Source organism: Xenopus laevis, chromosome 9_10L (genome assembly GCF_017654675.1).
Source record: "Xenopus laevis strain J_2021 chromosome 9_10L, Xenopus_laevis_v10.1, whole genome shotgun sequence".
Taxonomy (NCBI): Eukaryota; Metazoa; Chordata; class Amphibia; order Anura; family Pipidae; genus Xenopus; species Xenopus laevis.
The window spans coordinates 116,960,632-116,985,336 of NC_054387.1; the positions used below are offsets into that span (position 1 = coordinate 116,960,632).

Below are 24,705 nucleotides of genomic sequence, written 5' to 3' on the forward strand. Positions count from 1 at the left end.
TTGCCCTACAGTAAAAACTTACATTTCCTTCGGCTTCTGCGATGTGGCACTACAATATGACTCCGCCCCTTTTTGTGTTGCTGCCCATCGGCTCCACCCCCTTTTGCGTCACTGCCCGCCCCTTTATTATCCGCCCCCACCACTGGCCGGTATTTTTTTTTTCAAAGGTGGCATATATATGATATCAGTGATTAAGCTATACCTTGAAATAATTCTCATACTCACATAGGGCAAAACAATAGCTAAGCTACATGCACTGGGAGGGAGGTACCTTGTGTGGAGGCCATGTTGGATCACATGAATGTGTATATTGATTCCCCAGCTCTCGACTGGGGAGAGGGAGAGAGAGACTCATTATAGGGGTCCAAAACCCAAAATTGGCTCCTTTGTGGAGCACATGAATGCGTATATTGATGCCCCAGCAACTCCCATAAACTCGAAATTCGAATTAAAAAACGACACAATCAAAATTTATCGAAACAAATCAAATTTTTCAGACTCGGGTGAATGGGATCGAACGGAATCGAATTTGATTTGAGTTTTTTCTCCAAAAAATTCAATTTTCAGGAAAGCTTCAAACAACTCCAAATTGATCCCAGGACGTCCCCCATAGGCTAACGGCAGGACTCCACGGACGATTCCGCCGCGTTGGACAAAAACGCAGGAGTCAACTCGGATGCAACGGAAATAAGGTAAATATGCTATGGACCGTGTCGCATTGTTGATGCGTACAGCGTCTGCATCCGACAGTCGTGACGCATCAATGCTGCGACACAATCTGACAATAGAATTACTTACCTTATTTCCGTTGCAACCGACGTGACGCCTGCGTTTTTGCGCTTGGCGTCGGATCGTGGCGGAATCGTCCGTGGAGTCCTGCCCTTAAACAGCAATTTGGCAGGTTGAAGGTGGCGAATAGTCGATTTCGAATTCTTAAAGGTCCAGTACATGATAAATTTCAAAAAATCAAATAGAAAATTTTTAAAAACTCAAATCGAATTCCACTAAAAAAAATAATCAAAAATTCGAATTTTCACTTCGCCCCTGGATAAATAGGATTATTTGATAGACATGATAACTTTATTTCTATAAAGAACAGGAGAATGTTTGAGGCCACAGAGCTGACAGATTTCTGGTGAGATCAGAAACAAGTTTGTTCCACCTGCAGCAGAGGAAATGGGGCTTAACATTAAAGTTAAAATATGTAATTCTCTGCTGTTGGCAGAACTGTCCGATATATATTTGTACAAAACGACTGGACATATTTCTAGCACCCAAGGGTATACAGAGTTACAGCCATTAGTCTAATTACAGAAAAATGCTGATGCAAAAAGAAATCTCATAGCCAGTTTTCTGGAGTCAGGAAGCCCCCCCCCCCCTTGATTAATTAGAATAGCCTTCAGATATGTTCTAAGCCTAATGCCAAACGTAGGAGATTCTCAGCCTGAGGGAAAAAGCCCCTGACATAGCAAATTTTCATGCCGAAATGCAAGAGTTTGCATTCAAACCAAAATCTGAGGCCAACGCAATGGTTACAAGTGCAGGCAAGGAAGATAGCTGATGCCAGCATAGGGGCTGATTTTCAGCAGTCTCAGGTTTCACGCCACGATGATTGGGGAATCACAGAGAGGTGTAATTTTTGACATAAATATTCACCTTTCATGAAATTTTTCAATAAGAAAAACAGTGTTCGGATTTTGCTTATTCTTATTAATTTCTTTTATTAATTCTGCCTATGGGCTAAGTATTTTATATACTGCACTTACTTTACCAACAGAGAGTAACAGAGGGATTGCTGCCGTGTGTGTGTGTGTGTGTTTATATATATATATATATATATATATATATATATATATATATATATATATATTTGGGACCTGTTATCCAGAATGCTCAGGACCTAGGGTTTTCCGGATTATGGATCTTTCTGTAATTAGGATCTTCATACCTTAAGGCTATTAGAAAATCACGTAAACATTAAATAAACCCAATAGGCTGGTTTTGCCTCCAATAAGGATTCAATATATCTTAGTTGGGATCAAATACAAGCTAGTTTTATTATTACGGAGTAAAATTTTGCATTATTTGGAAAAAATGGAGTCTATGGGAGACGGCCATCCTGTAATTCAGAGCTTTCTGGATGACGGATCCCATACCTGTAGCATATTAATAATGAGGCTGTAGAAATAATAAGGAGCAGAAGGTATTAATATGTTTTATTAAACATCACAAGGCGGGCCCTGCTCTGCGGGGCAGATTTGGCAATGCCGTAAATAGTTCCTTTGTTAGTAAAGTGTATGGCTTCTCCATAGGTAAACATTAGGCAGGGCATTAGTGGGGCAACTAATAAGCTTTGTTTTCAGCTGCACTGAATCAGTATCAGTGATTGTGATTGGATGATTCTATGAGGGGCTTCAATCGGTCAGCATTATGTGTAAGAAACTGTATATGGAATGTTTTTGAATAGGTAGTGGCTTTGAACATCTCAGTGTATTTTCAAGTGTCATGATGATGTAATCTGTGTGATGTCATGAAGAAGATTTTGACAATGCTAACAAAGAGGATAACATAAATCGCCTTATAGATCCTTATGACATCAATTATAAGATCCCCCACTTTGGGTGAAAGTAGCAAAGGATGAGATAGTGAATAAAGTACCCCCTATTGTAAAATATAAGGATATTATAAGTTACCGAGGAGTTACATGACCATATGGACCATATGCAGGTCATGGAACTTTGAGGTGACGTCTAATATCCTTATATTTTGCAACAGGGGGTACTTTATTTTAATACACAAGCACATCACTAAGCTCTGTTTATAACCAATGACATCACTAAGCATTTACAAGAAATTCATGGCTCTTGTGTATTATATATTTATAATATAAAGACAAAATGTACTAATAATGTAAACAGCAGGCATGCCCACTCTTATTATCCACGAGAACATGCATATAGTATGTAGCCCCGGTGTGGAGGAAGATCCAGTTTCTGATGGGTCAGGAATGCTGGTATTATGTAAACAGTTTGGCCTGAGTTTATTTTCCCTGGGCTTGGAATGTATCAGAAGCTCGGCGGCTTTCCAAATGATTTCCAGTTACACGGGAGAGGGGCTGGAGAGGTGAAGGGTGAGGATGCAGCTGCGAGTGCTGGAGGTCAGTGCTAATCCTGCAAGTGAGACAACAAAAGCCAGGGATGAGAATAGTTGCAGTTTTGGTTACATGTTACACTGGGTATATGCAGATCTGTAAGTGTAAAATATGTTACACTGGGTATAGGCAGATCTGTAGGTGTAATATATGTTACACTGGGTATATGCAGATCTGTAGGTGTAATATACGTTACACTGGGTATAGGCAGATCTGTAGGTGTAATATATGTTACACTGAGTATATGCAGATCTACTGTAGGTATATCATATGTTACACTGGGTATATGCAGATCTGTAGGTGTAATATATGTTACATTGGGTATATGCATATCTACTGTAGGTGTAATATACATTACAATGGGTATATGCCAGTGTTTCTTAACTCAAAACTTAAGAAGTGTGGGAATTAAAGTCTTGGCTGGTGGTGGGGTGTAAAATATAATGACATGAAAATAAGCAAATATGGCATATACCTTAAGCATATTAATGGCTGATTTACTGTTCTGAGTTGAACCAGTGATACTGACAATGCAAGTTACTCACCCACTCATCCTCATCAACCCCCTCAAAGGCTTCCTGGGGTAGTGGGTCATCGCGGTTTCCCAGTTTCGCCACCATAGCATTCAACAGCTGGAGAAACAAAAGGTATTTCATATATTACATACCTTATCTTACTATAGCTTTTAACCCAACATATATCAGGTAGTAATATTCTCTATTGCCATGTTATTCCACGGCAATGAACACAAAACAAGCTGATTTACTGAGCCCTGGTCCTGCTAAACTGGTGGCACAGAACCACCGGCTTCACTAGCTTCACAGACCAGCAACTCTGCTGCACTGGCCACATGGAACCCAAGGTTGATGCACAGAAACCAGTTTTGCTGTGATGGGTGCATGCAACTCAGCAGCTCTACTGGACCTATTAAATGCAGCTCTGCTACATGGAACCCCACTCCACTCCACTGGGCCCTTGGAGTTCAGATTTGATGCTTTAGCCATGTGTAAGCCAGGACATATGGAACCCTCCCTCCTGTGGCTGCTCTAAACCAAATTGTGCTGCACCTAATTTTTCTCCACTGAACCTAACTCTGCTGAACTATCTATACTTCCATGATGGTGGAACTAACACATAACTGCACCAAAACCCTGCAGATTTAGGAATGTTGGAACTACTTGTCCTAGTATTATCTGAATCTTGTTCTTTAGCACACGGGCAGATTCAGGGAGATTTAGTCGCCTGGCGACTAATCGCCTCTTCTTCGGGCACCAATCTCCCTGAATTTCCTTCCCCCTACTAAAATGAAAAATCACCTGCGGAAATACACTTGTGGCGCTTCGATTTCAGAAGTCGCCCAAAGTTACCTCACGAGGAAACTTCGGGCGACTACGGAAATCGGAGCGCCACAAGTGCATTGCCGCAGCCGATTTTTCATTTTAGCAGGCGGAAGCCAGGGGGAAGGAAGTTTGGGGAGATTGTCACCCCGCAGAAGAGGCGATTAGTCGTCAGGCGACTAAATCCCCCCCGAATCTGCCCGTGTGCTAAAGCACTTAACCAGCATCTTTCTAAACTGGATCCAATACAAATGAGTTGGCTCCAACCTCTTCTTTCTTCTGCTCGTCAGTCTTCTCTTGCAGATACACAGATGAGGGGAGAATTTTTCTGACAGGAGCCTCCTTTGGTGCTTGACTGACTATAAGAAAATGATAACAGTTAGTTGCCTAAAATGGTTATCAGATAGTATTCTGGCACGGCAGTGTAAGGAGGAGGAGAAGGGGTAAGCAGCGCAATCCTCTGCGGAGAAGAAAAAAAGGGGTAGTGGGGAGAGATTCTCTACAGAACAGAGGATGAAAGAGGGGCTGTGTGGTAGGTGTGGTTAAGTTGTTTATCAAAGGCACACACAGTAAATCAGAAATGATGGCACGGATAAAGCTCTGAAAGAACTGGTACCTGGTAACATGCCATCAGGGCACAGATTAATGGTCCGTTGCTGCATGTCCTTCCCACCCAGCCAGTCTCCTGCAGACAGAGCCGGCTCCCAGGTTATGCGTGAAGGGGGGAATAGGTCATCCTGGAAGAACTCTTTCTGTAAGGGACATTAACATAATACATTATAATCATATACTGCATTTCTGAGTATATTCTAAACGTTATACCCCTCTTTCCACAAACAACATATATAATAGCACCCAGTCATAAATAAATATTGACATTCTGGTGAGGTCTAATGGTAGTTCCTTATTCAAGGCAGAAAGCTTGGCACTCCCATAAGTTTTGTTCCTCTTTTAGATTATTTATATACAATGTTTATTTATACTCATTGCTACCCAGTGCTTTCCCATGCATTCCAACACAATGAACCATATGTATTAGTTGGGCCCATTCATGCATCTGTTTCCAGGGGGAGGGCGATGAATGCCAAATGTAAAAGTATAAAGAAATAGCGCATTTATCTACCTTGACACGTGGAACGCGAAAAGATACTGGTTCCAGGGAGCTGGACCCGAGACGTACGGCACGAACAATTTCCGCATCACGAACTGCACAGTCCAACTTCCTCAGAAACTGGAAGCCCTGTAACCAAAGCACAATATAACCTATAAGTATCATTTAGTTTAGAAAATCCTACCAGCTAATCCATATAGAGTCAGGGTTTTTTTTTTTAGGGCCAGACCCATAAGACTATCTCTGCTAGAAATGGTTAGTACAATAAGCATGAGTCATGTGAGCAATTTCTGTGTATTTTGCCTGTTGCACCTTTTCCAAATCATCTGTGGGACTTTTCCATGCACTGCAATGTGGATTTCCCACTATTAATCATAACAGCTAGTAGTTATAGCCCTTTCTTGTTTGTTTCTAAATCCTGCCCTTTCAAAGGCATAGTAACAGATGAAATGTGAAGAAGGCAGGACCACGTTACTTTAGGCAGGGTGCTCACCTTGTGTGGATCAGAGGAGCTAAAGGTGTTACACTCCAGGAAGTATGGGGGTTCCGCCATCACTTCATACAGAAACACTCTGGTATCACCCTGAAACAGAGAAGGTTGGGAAGTATCTGTTAAGGATAATTGTTTTAAATAAAAAATAAACTGTTAATAAGTAGCCTTATAAATTAACTCCATTCATTGAAACATATGTGCCTCTGTTGCTTTTCAAAGGAAGCCCCGTGTATCAGTATACTCGTGGGTAGCCATGATTGCTCTGATGAGGTAACATTATTAGAACACCCACACAGGCACATACCTTGCCAGTGAGCAGCAGCAGGCTGGTGTCTGGGTCATAATGGGGAATGAGGGTGGAAGGAGAAACATCCAGGTTGGTCTTGGAGACAGGGCCGCATGACAGATCCTCGGCATTGAGCAGAAATATCTGGCGATCACTGCGACTGTGAAAAATGAACAGAATTTAAACACAATGTAAACACTGCTGGCAGCAGTGAAGCAATGGGAGCTTTGATCACTGGGCATGCTGTGGAAGAAAATGCTGAGTTGTGGAGACCAATTATACAGTATATTATTACCTATTAAATCCAGACACCAGCAAGTATTTCCCATCACACACCCAGACCACACGAGCCCCTCGAGATCCCTCAGGACCAGGACCTTCCTATGGAGAAAACAGCACAAACACTCAGTAGGTATCCCAACTACCCACAATGCACCAGAACAGCAGCACTTAAAGAAATCTGACCTGCACCGGTAGGTTGGATTTACGTGGTTCATAGATTCGGACTCGTTGGTCCTTGCAGCAAGTAGCCAAGTATTTGCCGTCTGGGCTCCAGGCCAGAGAGAAGATCTACACGGGATACAAGACGTCTGTCATTTCACTTTCCAGTTTATACAATCAAATTCTTCCCCACTCAGGATTGCCATGAGGAATTGTGGGGCCCCAAACACCTCTGATCCACCCAATCACAACCCCATTCTACCCAAACTCTGCCCATTTAGAAGGATGCCTAGCCCCTGTCATGGCAGTATGGGGCCCCCTGTTTGGGATGGACACCTGACAAGACTCCTACCTGCCATCACTAACACTGCAAAAGACTCTAAATGGGGAGGTTCACCTTGGGATGGAGGCTTCGCATGATTTAAACAAAGGTAACAAACAATTCACAACCAGCTATATTTACCTATTCCCCTATATAATATTACACTGCAATCTGGTGTCACTCTTCAATGCATACACAAACTAAAGTAGGAGGAGGCAGGAGAGCCATACGGAAGTTATTTATGGTAAATCACCTGATCCTCATGCCCCCGCAACACATGGACATCCTTTCCTGTCTGTAAGTTCCAAATTCTAATTGTAAAGTCATACGAAGAAGAAGCCAGGATGTCTGAGGCACAGGGGTGGAACCGAACTGTGTAAATCCGCTCGTTGTGTCCTGGTGGGAGGCAGAAAGAGACAGATTATAGGTTGCTTGTGAGTCCATATCTGGGGTTGGTGAAGGACCATCTTGCGTAAAGTAACAGTTCAGTGTAAAAACAAAAACTGGGTAAATAGATAGGCTGTGCAAAATAAACAATGTTCCTAATATAGTTATTTAGCCAAAAATGTATCTATAAAGGCTGGAGTGAGCGGATGTCTAACATAAAAGAACAGAACACTACTTCCTGCTTTTCAGCTCTCTAACTCTGAATTAGTCAGTGACTTTAAGGGAGGCCACATGGGACATAACTGTTCAGTGAGTTTGCAATTGATCCTCAGCATTCAGCTCAGATTCAAAAGCAACAGATATGACCCATGTGGCCTCCCCTCAAGTCACTGATTGGTTAATGCCTGGTAACCAATCAGTGGAAACCAAGAGAGCTGAAAAGCAGGAAGTAGTGTTCTAGCTATTGTGTTACAGCCTATAAAGATTACATTTTTGACTAACTAACTATATTAGAAACATTTTTTATTTTGCACAGCCTATCTATTTACCCAGTTTTTATTTTTATACTGAACAATTCCTTTAAGACCCTCATACATGGGCAGATATAAACTGCCGACAGATGCATGGATGGGTCCCTCCGATGGGCTTCCCTGATCGATATCTGGCTGAAAAATCCGGTTGGAATGAGAAATGCATCGGTTTGTTGATGCAGTCCTCAATTCGAACACCTTTTATAATTTGTTTGTTGGGTCTTCAGCATTAATCTTGCCTCTTAGACAAAAATAATGTACAGTAGTAGGTGCTACATGGTGCCATGGCTTAAATGATGAGTCCCTTTATAAAGCTATGGGCAGGGCTGGAACTAGGGGTAGGCATATGCCTAGGGCGCAAAGCTAGGGTGGCACCAGGCACATACCTTCTCTGTTGCCTACCCCGTCTGGTCCCCTTTTCTACCCGACTGCCGCTGCTATTTACGTCTAATTGCACCTGCGCATGCGCATGCTCAGCTGGCGCCTTGACCAGCCAGGTTGCCTAGGGCACCTGGCCCGAGCTCTGACTATGAGTTCATTATCATACTTATTATCCAGAAAGCTCAGAATGCTGAGTTGACCATCTGGCACAGACATTTTAATCAAAACATTTAAAATTTGAAAACAGATTCCCTTTTAATCTGTAATAAAATAGTTCCTTGTACTTGATCCCAACTATATATCTAATTAATCCTTATTGGAGGCAAACCAATCCTATTGGTTTTATTTAATTTAATAGTCCTTCCAGATTTATAAATCTATTGTTTTAACAGGGTTGATCAACTTTGAATTTTGAGTTATTTAGCTTTTTATTCAGCAGCTCTCCAGTTAGCAATCTGGTGCTAGGGTCCAAATTACACTAGCAACCATGTACTGATTGGAATAAGAGGCTGGAATATGAATAGGAGAGGCCTGAATAGAAAGATAAATAGTAGCAAAAGTAGCAATAACAATAAAGTTGTAGCCTTACAGAGCATTGGTTTTAGATAGAGTCAGTGACTCCCATTTGAAATCTGGAATGAGTCAGAAGAATAATAGAACAAAACCATAAAAAATAGATAATAAAGACCAATTGCAAAGTTGCTTAGCATTGACCATTCTATAACATACTAAAAAGCTAACTTAAAGGCGAACTGCCCCTTTAATGATTGGTAATTGGATAATATAGGGCAGTGAGTGTCTGACTTTTTATGTTTAAGAACCCACTTGGTGGTCCAAAATTTGGTTAGGGCCCCTTTCATAGCATTGCTCATATCCAGGTTACAGATGTAAGAACGGTGTATCGGTTATTGAGCCATAGATTCAAGAGGCCCCACAGTTTGAGAACGGCAGATTCAAGGTCTTCAGAAAATTCTGAAAAATGTTCTTACCAGTGAGCACAATTTGGGGTTCCGTAAGGGTCTCTTTTAAGCCCTTTTGTGGGATCTGCCAGATACGTATCCGACCATCCTCCCCACCTGGGAATAATGCATAAAAACAGAAATGTCAGCTTAGGAAATGAATACTGAGGCCTTTAACTCCATTAGTGGGATGGACAACGAGATACATCATAAGCATACAATAAAATGGTAATACAATCTCCCACCGGCACGCCAGCCATTATTATATCTATCCCAGTTGTTTCCATCACGTCCTATAGTAGAGTACAAATCCTGTGATTATAAACTCCCTGCCAGCTGCTTGCTACCATGCCAGCCTGCTAGTGTTACCCACATCACATGGCATCAGAAGAAGCAGATGTTTAGAAATGATTACCTGTGACCAGTCTGTGAGGGTTGAAGGTGTCCCAGGTGAGATCTGTCACAGCCACCGAGTTCTGGACAGTGGGCAGTGTGTCCGGAAGACGGCCAGTCTGAGAAAACTGTGAGAAAGAATGCAGAAGTAATTGGTTGCAACTGGTCAGCTGACTACACTCAATGCTTTTGATTCATCCTCAATAATATCTGCAAAGTTTAGTCCAGTCTAGTAACCCATTGCCACCAAATGCAGACAAACAGACCATTAAATGCTATTAAAGGAGAAGGCTAAAACTAAGTAAGCTCTATCAGAAAGGTAAACCCTGCTCTGAGTCCTCTGTCAAAAGAAACACGGCTTTTTTTCCCTTCTATTGTGTACACATGGGCTTCTTTATCAGACTTCCTGTTTTTAGCATAAACTTCCAGGGCTAGGGCTTGAGCATGCTCAGTTTGCTCCACTCTCCCTCTTCCTTTTCCCTCTCCCTGCTGAGCCCAGAGCTATAAGTGAGTAGGGAGAGACTCAGGTAGGAAGTGATGTCACAACAAGCATAAATGGCAGCTGCTATCCTAAACAAACTTCTAGACCTTTTTACTCAGGTATTGTAAAACATTCTACAGAATAAATATAGTACTATAGCTTGCACTATTGTGGCTAATCTATTGGCAATAAACTGCTTTGGTAGCTTTCCTTCTCCATTAAGTGGACTATTAAATGGAGACATCAAGAGAGCCCACTGTATGACCCAAAAATACATTTTCCACATTTATGGAATTATGGGTAAAGATGTTAGTCAAGTTGAAAACTTCCAGGACTGAGTTAATGGCCCACCACCACATTTCCCTTTATTTAGGTCTGGTGCTGGACACCCCCTTCATTTAGACACCCAAGGGCTGCCCCTAAAACTGCTACCCTACACACAAGCCCATGAGTGACCATATGGTAGATAAGCCTCACAAATTTGGACAGCTTTTTGTTCACTTGTGAAGCTACAATGTCTATTTCTGGTAGAAACCAATGGTTGCAAATCTGTCATAATGACTTCTTGATTTGGGTTCCATTCCACTGGGTGCAGGTCATTCTGGCTCAAAGTACTTGCTAACATACTGGAATCCACCCTAAAAGTGGCATAACACCTCTGGAATTTAATAAGGATTGCTGGTCATCCCTTATAGCAGGAAAGTAGAAGATGTACAACTTCTATGGCTGTAGAGAAAAGGCCAAGCACTTCTAACATCTGCCTTCTGTTCTGAGCCGTACTTAGCTAAGAAATCTAGAGTAGCTCAACCCTGTGCAATTTGGTGTGGGAGCCATATAAAAGGACATGCAATGAAGACCACACATACCTTTAGGAGGCTTAAAGGGATGGTTCACCTTTAAGTTAGCTATTAGAATGTTATAGAATGGCTAATTCTAAGTAACTTTTCAATTGGCCTTTTGTTCTTTTTTTCATAGTTCTTGAATTATTTAACTTCTTCTTCAGACTCTCTCCAACTTTCAAATGGGGGTCCCGTATATATTTATATATCCTCTTGCCTGCTTACCTCTAGTACTGCCACCTGTCCTCCTGGGGCAGCCAATGGCAGAGCCAGTCTCTGGTAATTGATGCAAAAGCCGTCACTTTCCCCTGGAGTGCTCTGGCTTATCCCACGCAGGTTGGTAATGTGATGGTCACGGTGCAGGACTGTGCCCTGAGTGTGCCGGAGACGGGAACTTTGACCTTTAAAGGTTTCATTCAATTAAGATCAAACAAAACCCTTTCATAACTTTATACAATAATGCTAGCAGATTCGCATATCTTAGGCTGAAGCTGACTGAAAATCACCCAAAACCTTCCACTGCTGCCTCTCAACTGACTTGAATAGGAGGCATCTGAACCACTATGGCTGCTTACAGTCAACACTTTAACATTCAAGTCAAGGGCAGGAGGAGGTTTCATGTGCTTAACAGAGCATGTGCCATCACACTTAAGGATTCTATGGCAGTAAAGCGCACTTACCCAAAAAGCTTTGGAGAGAGCGTTGACTGGTGCTGGACACAATTCCACTAGATGGGGATGTGAGTGAGCTGGAGGGAGAGGATAGGGTGCTACCATCCTAAGGGAAGATAAAGAAGGGTTCTATGTACTATGCAATACAAACTGCAGGGTAAGACTATAGCACATTCATGCAATTTGTATGCACGCCCATATACTGTACAGCAGTGACTCCCAACCAGTAGCTCGTGAGCAACATGTTGCTCACCAACCCCTTGGATGTTGCTCTCACTGGCCTCAAAGCAGGTGCTTATTTTTGAATTCCAGGCTTAGTAGAAAGTTTTGATTCCATAAAAATGAAATATAGTGCCAAGTAGAGTCTCCCGTAAGCTGCCAGTCCACATAAGGGCTACCAAATAGCCAATCACAGCCTTTATTTGGCACCGCAAGGGACTTTTTCAGGTTTGTGTTGCTCCCCAACTCTTTTTACATTTGAATGTGGCTCATGGGTAAAAACAGTTGGGCACCCCTGCTGTACAGAATATCAGAGGTTTTTTAACACCGTTCTCATGGTCCCCTGAGCTGGCTAAGTATCTATGGCAGCTTTGCTTGATGAACAAGATGGATGCCAAGGTCTCTGTGATTTCAAATGGCATAACAGGCTTTCTTGTCCCTTTAATGCAAGCTCTTCTTTTCCCACTAATTAGCACATTTTGGGATTTCCACATCTGATTAATACTGCCATCTGGTGGGGGAAACATTCTAGAACAAAATCAGAACAAAACAGCACTGAAGGATGCATAGAGTCCCCATGTAGTTGGCAAAGTGATTATTCAGTGGGTAGTTGGGGTCAGTAGGCTTTCATGCATAAACCATCCTGGTTATATAGGGATTTTGGAGAAATGATCTACACACTATATAACTCCCTGTTATTACTATGACAAGACTCTGATTGATAACACATTCACCCCTCTGTACACAAGATGGATATAAATTACACAAATATAATGGGTATTCTCACACTGGGCTCTGCAATAGATGACACAATGTCATTTTCCTGCTGTTCATTCTGTTTCTTCCCTGAGTTACCACGGCAGGAAGGGGCTGGGCGATGATATGGATCCAAGGAGACCTTCTGGACCTGGTAAGTACAATAATGGACAGACTGAGATATACCTGCACATTAGGGGCTTATATGTAGCTATAATATATCATCAGGTGGGCCATGTCACATGTGCAGAGTAAAGTGTTGATTGGTTTAACTCACCTGTTTGTTTTCCCCTTTCCACCAATCCTGAGCTGAGAGGACTGTGGTGCAACCAGCTGTGTCGGGAAACAGATCGACTTGTAACTCCTTTACTGACTGAGAAAGGGACAAAGGGAGGGAGACAAGGATAATCATGAGTAGTGTAACTTATATGAATCAAGATATAAATTGAGAGCCACATCTTTTTCATTGTAGTGCTCCCCATATAGCTGGCAATTCAACATTAATTTCAGAGACATTATACACAGAATGGGTAAATAGTAGTCTGTAGGTGCAGACCAAGATGTGGTAATGTGGCAAGGTATGTATGGGGGAGGCAGGTGATTGATAGAAGAGAGCAATGTACAGGGCAGGTAGGGGATTAATAAAGGAAGAGAGTAACATGGCAGGGTATATAACAGAGTATGTACAGGGAAGGCAGGTAATTGAAGAGGAAGAAAGTAATGTAACAGGGTATGTACAGGGGAAGCAGCTAAATTAATGTGGAGGACATTAAGATGGCAAGGTATGTAAATAGGAGGCAGCTAACTGAAGAGGAAGAAAGTAACATAACAGAGTATGTACTGGGGAGGCAGGTAATTGAAGAGGAAGAAAGTAATGTAACAGTATGTACAGGGGAGGCAGCTAATTGAATGAAGAGGAAGACAGTAATGTACCAGGGTATGTACAAGGGAGGCTGCTAATTGAATGTGGAGGAGAGCAACATGGCAGGGTATGTACAAAGGAGGCAGCTAATTAAAGAGGAAGAAAGTAATGTAACAGGTTATGTACAGGGGAGGCAGCTAACTGAATGAAGAGGAAGAAAGTAATGTAGCAGAGAATAATGAGGAGGGTATGTGCAGGGGGGGCAGGTGATTAGATGAGGAAAATAGTAATATGGCAGGGTATGTACTGGGAATAAAAGAAAACAATGTGAATGGAGGACGGCTGTTACAGAGAGATGATCAATGGTACCTTGCGTTGGACGTTGTAACTGATAGGAATAATGAACTTATCAGTAAGCTGGAGGAGGCGCAAGAGCTCACAGTTCATAACATCCAGACACAGTTTTGGGACCAAAGCCAGGCCACGAGTCTGCTCCTCTGTGACACACTGCGAAACTGAGACAGAGACGGTGAGTTAGACAACACTAAAGCCTCTTCTGTTTCACTCAAACATGGAGACTCACAGGCTCAGCACAGAATGATATAATTATGAGTGTGATGCACCACCAGGCTGAGCAAACCTTGTGGCATGAGAGCAAATCCTGTGACATGAGAGTAAGGCAGTGACATGAGGCAGCCACACATTCACGCCAACACACAGAGAACCCACTCCCTAAATGAGAGTGTCTCACCTTACATGAGAGGTTCAGTGGCACGGCAAATAGACAGTGAGACAAACAGAGGACCACATGCCTTTAGATTGCAAAAGAAAATGAAAGAGAGACAATCACAGACTAAAAAACAACAAAAAAACACATATATAGAAATATATAGAGTCCTTACTTTGTGATAGAGAGTGTGGTTCTGTGCTGACCTCCATGCAATACAGGCTCCCTTCCCCCTAGAGGAGAAACAGCAGCATTACACCTAAGAATAATACATATACCCCATAACCTGTGGGGCAAGCAGCCCCTGAAGCCAAAGGGTTAATTGCAGCAACTGAATAGGAAGGCGGCTTGCATTATTTTATATGGGCTGCTTGGATTAAATATTGCAGTGTAAGGAAGAAGACATTAACAAAGTAAATATGAGCCGGCACACAGCTAAAATTGAACCATGTGGGTGGTTGGGCCAAGCAGTGCTTAATATGGGGGAGAGAGGGCTTCTGGGTAAAGCTGTGCGTGCAGACTTGTGTTTACCTGAGCTCCAAGGATCAGCAGCCCGGTGTCGGCATCGTACAGGGGGATGAGAATTCTGCCGAGAGAGGGAACATCTGGTTACTTATTGGGTTACAGTACTAACAAATCCCTGCCCTACGGTTCTATAGCCATACAGAGCAATAGCAATATTTTTTTAAAGCACATTCGCCAGTAGCGGGCTCCACAGCAACACCATTTTAGCCCCCCCTAAAATAGTACAAGACATTTTTCATAAAACATATTGAAACTGCTTCTCAGTTCTAGCCCCCATGCCCCAGTAGCTGTAGGGTCTGCTTCCTCTATTGTTATACCCCTGTTATAGGGTTACTGCTATTGTATTTATGTTTCCATCCAGTCTAGAGACATCTATTTAGATATCATAAGCAACTATATGGCTCAGGCATAGGCCTGGGGCCCAACCAACCCCCAAGGGCCACCAAAACCTATACCGAAAGGGAAGCGTTTTATCCTCTAGTATTACCATGCAAAAGGTTTTACATGCAAAGTCCACAACATTGCGGCACACTGACAAAGTGAATGCGTTTATACTTGTGAAGTTCATTGGCTCCAATTCAAGTAGACAAAAGGCATTCCCTTTGTCAGTGTGCCGCAATGCTGTGGACTTTGCATGTGAATCCCTAACCCATGGCAGGTAGGGTATTTTATTGCTGAGCACCTGATTCCAAAAGGAAGTATACGGAGGTAGAGCACTTCAATATTGTGATGCACAACGTTTTAGACTTTACAGGAGCCATTGTTAATAGAAGTGCTGGTCCAGAGAAAATCTGATGCCAATGATATCAATTCAGCACTACTGTTAGTAGTAGTAAGGGATCTGTTATCCAGAAAGCTCCCAAATAGGTCGATATCATTCACCTTGAAGTCCTAGTTAAACTGGAAAGAAGCCTCCCTAATGTACTGATTTGTTAATAACTCACACTGACTCTATACAAGTGAAAATCTGCCAAATAATGGCTCACACTGACTCTATACAAGTGAAAATCTGCCAAATAATGGCTCACACTGACTCTATACAAGTGAAAATATGCCAAATAATGGCCCACACTGACCTTATACAAGTGAAAAATTGCCAAATAATGCTTCAGTCCTAGTTCTCTACCAACCTCCCTTGAGTATGACAACTGAAGCTGAAGATGACTCCTGCACTTCCAGTGAACAGACAGCGGGTGGCAGAGGACACTCACGTGAATAGTAAAACAGTGTTTATAAAGTAACTGGAGTGAAGCCCAGCAACCTTTACTAGAAATGTCTCTGATGGTAACATTACCCTTAAAGGACAAGGAAAGTCTAAAATAGAATAAGGCTAGAAATGCTGTATTTTGTATACTAAATATAAACATGAACTTACTGCACAACAAAGCCTAATCATGATTTATGCTTTCAAAGTTGGCCACAGGGGGCCGACATGTTGTAACTTTGTTAAACATCTTTGCAAGACTAAGACTGTGCACATGCTCAGTGTGGTCTGGGCTGCTTAGGGATCATCATAAACAAAGCTGCTTGGCTGAGAAGTAAGGCGGGGGCTCCCCCTGCTGTTCATAAGTATGATTGTTTCCCTGCTCAGCAGTTAGGGACCATCTGACAATTCTTATCCACAGCAGTTAATGAAGGGAGAATTTCACTGCATACAGTCAGGTTTCTTATAAAGACGGTACACATTTTTTCATTAAAGTATATTGGAGATAGGTTTCTTTTTCATTAAAGAAAGTAAAAATGGGATTTTATTTTTTTTGACTTTCCTTGTCCTTTAAAGCACATAAACTGCAGCAAACGTACATATAAGATTGCCACCTGGCCAGTATTTTACAGGCCTGACCGGTAAAATTGATGGTTGATCCCAATGTTATTAATAGGGAAAAAAGATAAATATATAGGAAGGCCGGTATTTTTTTCCAAAAAAGGTGGCAATCCTACATACATATAAAGATCAGTTCTAAAATACTAAATTATGGGAGCATGGGGAATGTTGTACAGACAAAGATGACTAGGCAAAAATAATATACCTTATACCTGCACCGAATCCAGGATTTGGTTCAGGATTTGGCTTTTTTCAGAAGGATTTGGATTCAGCAGAATCCAAGTGCACTGCCTAACCAAAAATACCATGACTTCTCATCACACAAACAGGAAGTAAAAAGAATTTCACCCTTCTTGATCCTAATTTACATATTTAAATTAGGGTTTGGATTCAGTTTGGGATTTGGCCGAATCTTTCACTTAGGAATTAGGATTTGGCCAAATCCCAAAATAGTGGATTTGGTATACAATCAAAAGCGGAGAACAGAGGAACAAACTTGCAGAACATGTTTCGGGCGTCACAGGCCCCTTTTCAAGTGACACTTGAAAAAGGGCCTGTGACGCCCGAAACATGTTGTGTGGACTATAATAAATTTGCACTTTAGCAGTTATTCTGCAAGTTTGTTCCTCTGTTCTCCGCTTTTGATTGTATACAAGATTTGAGGTGTGTGGACGGAGCACCTGTGAGACAGTTGGACTGGCTACATTGCTGCTTTCTACGTGTATTAAATACAAAGGGAAGGACATAGTGGATTTGGTGTTTCCCTACCTTAGACACCATTCACTCTAGTCTCAAGACACTGCTGCTCCCACACTAAAACACATGGTAAGATCCGTTCATTTGGTGAGGTCACCTGGGATGCATCAATGCGCCAGTGTGGTCCTCACCCCACAGGATTTTCAGTCAGATATCGATTGGGCAGGACTTCTTAAGTCAGTCTAGAGGGGACAAGTCTGCAGCTTTTATTTGTCCAAGTATGGTCAACTTAGAAGGAATGTATATCAACACTCAAAATGACATTAATCTTGTAATAATATATGGTTCAGATTCATTCTGGGCTAAACTGATCATTATCTTTAAACATGACCTCTTTATTGGAGCTTCTGATTAGGGATGCACCAAATCCAGGATTCTGCCTTTTTCAGCAGGATTCAGATTCGGCCGAATGCTTCTGCCCGGCCGAACCAAATCTAAATTTGCATATGCAAATTAGGGGCGTGAAGTGACTTTTTGTCAAAAGACAAGGAAGTAAAAAACAGTTTTCCCCTTCCCACCCCTAATTTGCATATGCAGATTTGGTATGGTATTCGGCTAAATCTTTCACGAAGGATTCCGAGGTTCGGTGCATCTCTACTTCTGATAGATCTTCTATGGTCCCTGACTGTGTTTCGAACGAGTAGTGAGTGAAGAGGTATAATGCGCAGGCCATGGTGAAGGATTTGGCTCCCCACCACTCCAGACTGGCCCCTCCAGTTAGAGTAAAATATGGCAATTATGTCTGTTTCCTTTCCAAGATACACCAGAAAGGGTGAGATTTGGGATGAACACGTCTTGCCCTGGATATTCTTGGAATTATAGATGACTGGTTGATAGAGAAATGTGTTCCAATATAAATAATTGTAAGCTCATTATGATGGAAGCCTGACCAAAGGGTTGCACTTCTACAATGGATTTACATCATGTTCATTTTGTTAAACAACCATCGCCTTACACTATACGCTTAATCCACTAAACTCACTCTCTAGGCCTGAAGCTCAGGGTACAATGAAGGCTATAAGCGGGGACACCTCAGCAGAGCTAGGATCCCACAGATTCAGGCATGACTTGCCCTTGAGTAAAAGAGCACCCATTTCTCTATTTATCATAGGGATGCACCGAATCCACTATTTTGGATTCGGCCGAACCCCCGAATCCTTAACAAAAGATTCGGCCGAATACAGAACCAAATTTGCATATGCAAATTAGGGGTGGGAAGGGGAAAACATTTTTTACTTCCTTGTTTTGTGACAAAAAGTCACACAATTTCCCTCCCTGCCCCTAATTTGCATATACAAATAAGGATTCAGGTTCGATTCGGCAGAAGGATTCGGCAGAATCCGAATCCTGCTGAAAAAGGCCGAACCCAAACCGAATCCCGAATCGAATCCTGGAAAAACCGCACCCTATTAATTAACCCATGACCGATAACAGGCCCCATACAGTCTCATGGCAGAATTCCACTCATTGGTCTGATGGAGACAGATCTGCAGGATGTGCGTCAGATTGTCATGCACCCTGTAGTGAGCAGAGACTTAAGCAACTACACTTGGAAATGCCTATGTAACTGGAGCATAGTAATCCCCCCTCTCCAATCACAATAAATAGGTTGTATTGTAGATTGAGGCTGGCCAGACCTGTTCGGAAGTAGCTTGTCTTCAGGGCTCAGATTGATGGAACAATCCGTATATTCATTTGCTACTGTATTTCCTCGGGTGATTTGGTGCCCCGGCTCACGTGCCGGCTGCCATTTTACGTCTCACTGGGCAGGTATAACACACTGGCACAGGGACACTGACCAACAAACTGAGAAACCTTTGCATTTTAATTGGATGTAGATGCTGCGCAAAGACTGATTTAAGGGGAACTCAACCTATTTTTTATTGGATTGCTAGGGATAACAGTTCCTAACCTGTACTTGTTGCTGCTTTATTGTGTTTGATCCAGCCTTACTTTGGGCCCCATACTTTTGACCAGCCTTGTGTGTATGATAGCCATGCAGGGTCTGGTTAGATGTAATCCCCAGTCTATACAGGTGGGAGCATATGAGGAACCAAACTAATAATGCATTCCATCAAGGAGCATTTAGTTCTGGGTACTCCGCTAAGCATTCCCAGCCAGTGTTACAGTAAATGAAAACGGAAACTTTCCAAACAGCAGTGAAGAGTATAACTGTAAATGCTGCTGTGAACAGAATGCATAGAGTCACACAAAGATAAAGCAAAAAGGGTTAAATGATCCATTCCGCTCCTTGCAGTCCCAGTGGATAAACCCAGCACCAGACAGAACAGACCTGGGAATCAGTAAGTTAAGCAGCAGCAGAAGGAGGATGTTCATTTATGTCACTTATGTCACCTCCCCAGACCTCTCCCACACTTGCCCCCTATCTCAGATTCCCAAATTTCTACCTCTTGCTCTCTTCACCTCCTCCTGTCCTATGCCCCCCAGGGCTGGGAACTCTTCCCCAGGAACCACAGGCCCGTGGGAAGTAACCAGTTACCACTCACCCATGTTATACACAGAGGACAAAAAGAAGGGGAAGCAAAAGCAACAACTCTTTATTGTGACGTTCTTCAGACAGTTAAATGGCTCAAATGACAAAATATTACATGTATTCCCAAGGCTTGGGTGCTAAACAATACGCACATGCTTATCCAAAGCCCATCTGCTTCTCGGGATTTATCCAGTACAAGAGATTGTGACATCACTACCACGGTTATTCCCAGCATCCTAAATAACAGCTCCCCTGTTACAGCTATCTTAGATTATACATTAACCCATTCTAAGCAACCTTTTAGCTAGTCATTATTTATTTATTTAAAAATAAGCAGCATTCCAAGCAAACATGCTGTCTGGTTATTAGGGGTCAATGACCCCAGCAACCCAACAAAACAAAAAACTGACTCTGAGGGTTCAAGTTGATTGTTATTTTTAACTGCTTTTCATTTTTTATCCCCCCTCCTACAGACCTTCCATTCTGACTTCCACAATTGCTAGGGTTATTAAACCAAAGCAACCAGTTAGTATCTGAAACTTGAATCCGGGATGCACCAAATCCAGGATTAAGCCAAATCCAAGTCTTTTTCAGCAGGATTCATCTGAATCCATATTCCTTGTCAAAATTAATCCAAACCTTAAATTCCCATGATTTTGGTTACAAATTTAAGAACCTTGCAGGTTTTTTCTCCATTCTAGGTGATAATTTGCAAATGCAAATTACGGTTCAGATTCAGTTGACAGTTCAGTGTATCCCTAGTTGAAAGATCTCAAAAAATAAAAAATGAAAATCAATTGAAAATTTGTGTTTACTGCACTACAATGTCTCTACCATTTAAAACAGCTTACTGAGGATGATGGGTGATTAGGGCTGCCGCTTTTTTCTTAGGTGGGTCATTCCATGTAAATGTAGTGGATTTACTAGTTATTACAAGTTTAACAGCAACTACACTGCCGGCAAATTTGTAATACCAGCCCTAGCTTTTTGGCAACCCTATGCATGATGTAGTGCTGAAATGGATGGATATTTTATGGATATGGGTAATTTAAAAGGACCTGGAAAAGAAGTGCGCTCACCTTAGTGCTCATTCAAAAAGCACTTCTTTCCCCCCCATCTGGCTGTGATGTTCCAAATCAGGGGACGCAGCCCTGTACTTTCCACTTGTGGCCTCTGCCACTCCCTAACTTGCGTGTCTGAATGCAGAGGTGCAAAAGACAGGGGTATTGTGCCCATTTTTTGCACACTGCCTTAAAGGTCATAAATGACCCCTTAAGTTTACTGCAGCTACAGCTATATAAGATGGAGGCCTTAAGACTGAGCATCCATGTTAAAGCATTTTTTTGCACTTTGCACACTGCAAAGTCTATTGCAGCTAAAGCTATATAAGATGGAGGCCCACAGACTGAGCATCCCTGCTAAAGCTATAAACATTTAGCAGTAATTCACACATGACTTTCCAGAAAAGGTGTCAGCCCTAATGGAGCGAAGCATCTTTCTCCGGGTAACACTACTGCAGGGGTGACTCAGGAGCTACATGTGCTACCACAGAATGTATTAAGGGGCAGATTTATCAAAGGTCGAGGTGAATTTTCGAAGTTAAAAACTATTTTTTGTGTAGTTCGACTAGGGAATAGTCCAAATTCGATTTGAATTTGAAAAAAACGTCGAAATTCGAATATCGAAATTTATCATGTACTGTCTCTTTAAAACTTCGACTTCGACCATTCGCTATCTAAAACCTGCCGAAGTGCTGTTTTAGCTTATGGGGACCTCCTAGAACCTATTTGGAGTCAATTGGTGGACTTTGAAAAATCAAAGTTTTTTGGAGGGAAAACTTCCAATCGAATTTGATCTAATGCCATATTCCTTCGATCGTACGATTCGAATACGGCCGAATACGAACCTCTTCGACCCAAAACAACTTTGGTTGGTCTTTTTGAAGTATTTTCAATTCGAAATTCGACCCTTGAGAAATATGCCCCTAAGTGTTAAACGTCCCTATTTTATTGCCCCCAAAGAGCAAAGCCCCAGATGATTCTACTCCTCCTGTGTGTAGCTCCACTGACATTGGCTTGAGTGCAGCTACATGGAGAGGACTCTGGTGCAGAAAACGAGAAAGCATGCACCAATATCTGCTCTGAGTAGCTACCCTCAGGCCACTGTACCTATCACTGGAGCTACACACAGGAGAGACTCTCAACACTAGTCATGCAGCCTCCCATGGCCTCCCCATCAATGCAGCCACAGAGAAGTAGACCATATGCCCAGTGTGCCATTGGCCTTAAAGTTATCACATGCTGCTTTTCGGCATCCCTGGTAACTGGCTGCACATTGTTGTCTGAGGCAAGGTTCTCATCTGGATTGTTCCCTCTACATACAGCATGGGTTCAAAATGGATGGCTGAGATACAACTCCCAGGACAGTGGGCTTTTTTCTATTCCAAACCATACATGCAATGTAAACAAATGTAGAAACAAAATGGCCACTGCTTGGCCTTTGTAACCATGGCGATAAATATCCAGTAGTGGGATAGAGAAAGGAATTTTCTATTTATGTTATGGCTGTTGTGTAAATAAAGCTGGGAAAGTCTACATAAAACCACTGAGGTTAATTGGGCTCGTGTTTAGTACAAAGGCCTTGGCTACGGCAGACTATCTTCTTCCAGTGACCCCTTTGGTCGGCCGGGAAACTCTCTCACACATCTCTCCTGTCAAACACGGCTCGGCAGAGATTTAGCTCTGGAAATATCTGAAGTATAGTAAATTAGGGGAGAGCGTGAGAGAGATGGGGCTGGGGGACAGGAAGAGGACTTGGATCTGTGTGAAAGAGGCAAAAAAGGAAAGCGTGAGAGAAGGGGGACGTGAAAAAATGAAAAAAGGGGAAGAAAAAGGGATGGAAGGTCACTATATTGAGCAGCAGCTTGGTCTCTGTGGGAGGAATGTAGGGTGAATGGGAGCACGCATACTGCATATGGTACTGCAAGCTAATACTTCAGTGATCATATTCCCTCCCTGTAGCTGAACTACAACTCCCAGCAAGGATTTGCTAAAAGTTCAGCAGCAGCAGCAGAACAGTCACAATTTCTATATGATTTACTGAAAATTTCAAGTAACATAAACTTAAATACGTGTTATTATAGGTACTACAGATTTATTTATTTATTTGCTCTGTCTCTCTCACGTACAGCTACCTCAAAGGCTGTATATTAACTTTGTGTGGACCTATTTGAAGCAATGTTTTATCTGACATTCATTATTTATTTTGTGTGGTTTTTAAATGATGTGCGTTACCATTCTGCCCATACCCAGCTTGCAAATGAAAAAATTATCTGGCTATTAGGGTCGCTGACCCCAGCAACAGAAAAAAACAACAACAAACAAATCAACTGTAATAGTTTGTTATTCTTCTTTTTATATGCTTGTCTTTCTTTTCTGTCCCTCATTGATCTATCATTCTGACTTTCAAATGGCTGCCGGGTAACTAGGGTATTTAAGTGCTAGAAACTGGATGGCAGATGAATTTCCAAGTCTGAGAGTTGTAGAAACAAACGTATAAAAAAAGGTGAATTGTTGTAGTTTGGGGTGTTTTACTGAAGCAGCATTTTTTTCTTGGGGGGGGGGAATCAAAGACATTCATTAATCCTATGGTCAAATAATATGGTTTAGGCAACAACTCCACAGCATATTTAATACTGTATGTCTATTTATGAAAAGGGGTATAAATAGTAACATGAAAACTGCAGGTATGACAGCACCCTCCCTTACTTAGAGCAGAGCAGTAGGTATAGGAATGATATGTGGCACCGCCTGTGTTCTAAATACAGATGACAGCATAGCCCCTATGTGTTTGGCTGGGCCTGCTCTCTATATTTAGATGACAGGTAGGTCAGTGGCTCTTTTGTGCTGAGGAATGGCTCTCCCCCTTCCCAGCGCACAAACCAGTTGATGTGTCAGCAAAGTGACACGCGTGTGGCACCTGTCGCACAGAACAGGTCCGGCCAGTCCCACAAATGTCACCCAGACAATTGGCAAGAAGCAGCATGCACCTGAGAGGCTGCGCCGGGTTACGTTTACCCTTCCCTCCACGCTCATTACCTAATAATTCCTGAGGGCGTCAGCTGCCAAACGTCTCCTCTCAGTGAACCCGACCTGACAGGCAGTGGCTCCAATCTTAAAGCGATACACATAAATACAATATTTCATACAGTCCAGTCATACACAGATGGCTATTAGGATGGTGTCCTCATGAGGATTAGGCTGCACAGAATTCACTAGTCTCCCTGTCTGACCTGACTGTTCCCATCACTAGCACAGTGTAGCTGTGTGTTTTACCACTAAAGGGACATCTCCCGGTAACACCCAATGTCCTGCACCAAAACTTGTAAATGAATTATAATTTACAAATCACCACCATAGCGTCCACAGCTTTAGCATCTCCTTCTCCTAGTAGTCCGAGTCTCTCCCATGCTCACACCTACTTTTATGGGCTATATACCATAAAGTGCATAATTTAAGCCTCGAAAAGCAGAAATGAAGCTTACAGGAGACCAATAAAAACATCTGCACTCCTCCGCCCAATCATCAAAGTACCGGCCGGCCTGAGAGGGACATGCTTGCATCTAGCTTTTAAGGGCAAATAGAGCAACCTTTAGCACCCCTGTCTTTTGTAGAACTCCAATCATCAGATCTGCAGCTAATCTGTATACAGGATGTGGTACATGTGCAGCATCTGGCACGCCAAAGGTTGACTATCCTTG

General features: G+C 42.4%; 1 protein-coding gene across 1 annotated transcript in view; it reads right to left on the bottom strand.

The window, feature by feature from the left end:
- Positions 1 to 2,190: 2,190 nt before the first annotated feature.
- The window catches only part of LOC108701637 (coronin-7), a 100,622-nt gene continuing 78,107 nt past the window's right edge, over positions 2,191 to 24,705 (bottom strand). Inside the window, exons 10-28 of the mRNA XM_018236541.2 lie at positions 14,878 to 14,932; positions 14,522 to 14,579; positions 13,989 to 14,134; positions 13,035 to 13,130; positions 12,789 to 12,908; positions 11,792 to 11,888; positions 11,337 to 11,512; positions 9,814 to 9,919; positions 9,429 to 9,515; positions 7,395 to 7,537; positions 6,844 to 6,948; positions 6,674 to 6,759; positions 6,397 to 6,538; positions 6,093 to 6,182; positions 5,612 to 5,728; positions 5,105 to 5,240; positions 4,756 to 4,847; positions 3,697 to 3,783; positions 2,191 to 3,170 (exon numbers count right to left, since the gene is read on the bottom strand). Of these exons, the coding sequence (XP_018092030.1) occupies positions 3,165 to 3,170; positions 3,697 to 3,783; positions 4,756 to 4,847; positions 5,105 to 5,240; positions 5,612 to 5,728; positions 6,093 to 6,182; positions 6,397 to 6,538; positions 6,674 to 6,759; positions 6,844 to 6,948; positions 7,395 to 7,537; positions 9,429 to 9,515; positions 9,814 to 9,919; positions 11,337 to 11,512; positions 11,792 to 11,888; positions 12,789 to 12,908; positions 13,035 to 13,130; positions 13,989 to 14,134; positions 14,522 to 14,579; positions 14,878 to 14,932 (1,945 nt within the window). The 3' untranslated portion in view covers positions 2,191 to 3,164. The remainder of the gene's footprint in view (positions 3,171 to 3,696; positions 3,784 to 4,755; positions 4,848 to 5,104; positions 5,241 to 5,611; positions 5,729 to 6,092; positions 6,183 to 6,396; positions 6,539 to 6,673; positions 6,760 to 6,843; positions 6,949 to 7,394; positions 7,538 to 9,428; positions 9,516 to 9,813; positions 9,920 to 11,336; positions 11,513 to 11,791; positions 11,889 to 12,788; positions 12,909 to 13,034; positions 13,131 to 13,988; positions 14,135 to 14,521; positions 14,580 to 14,877; positions 14,933 to 24,705) is intronic.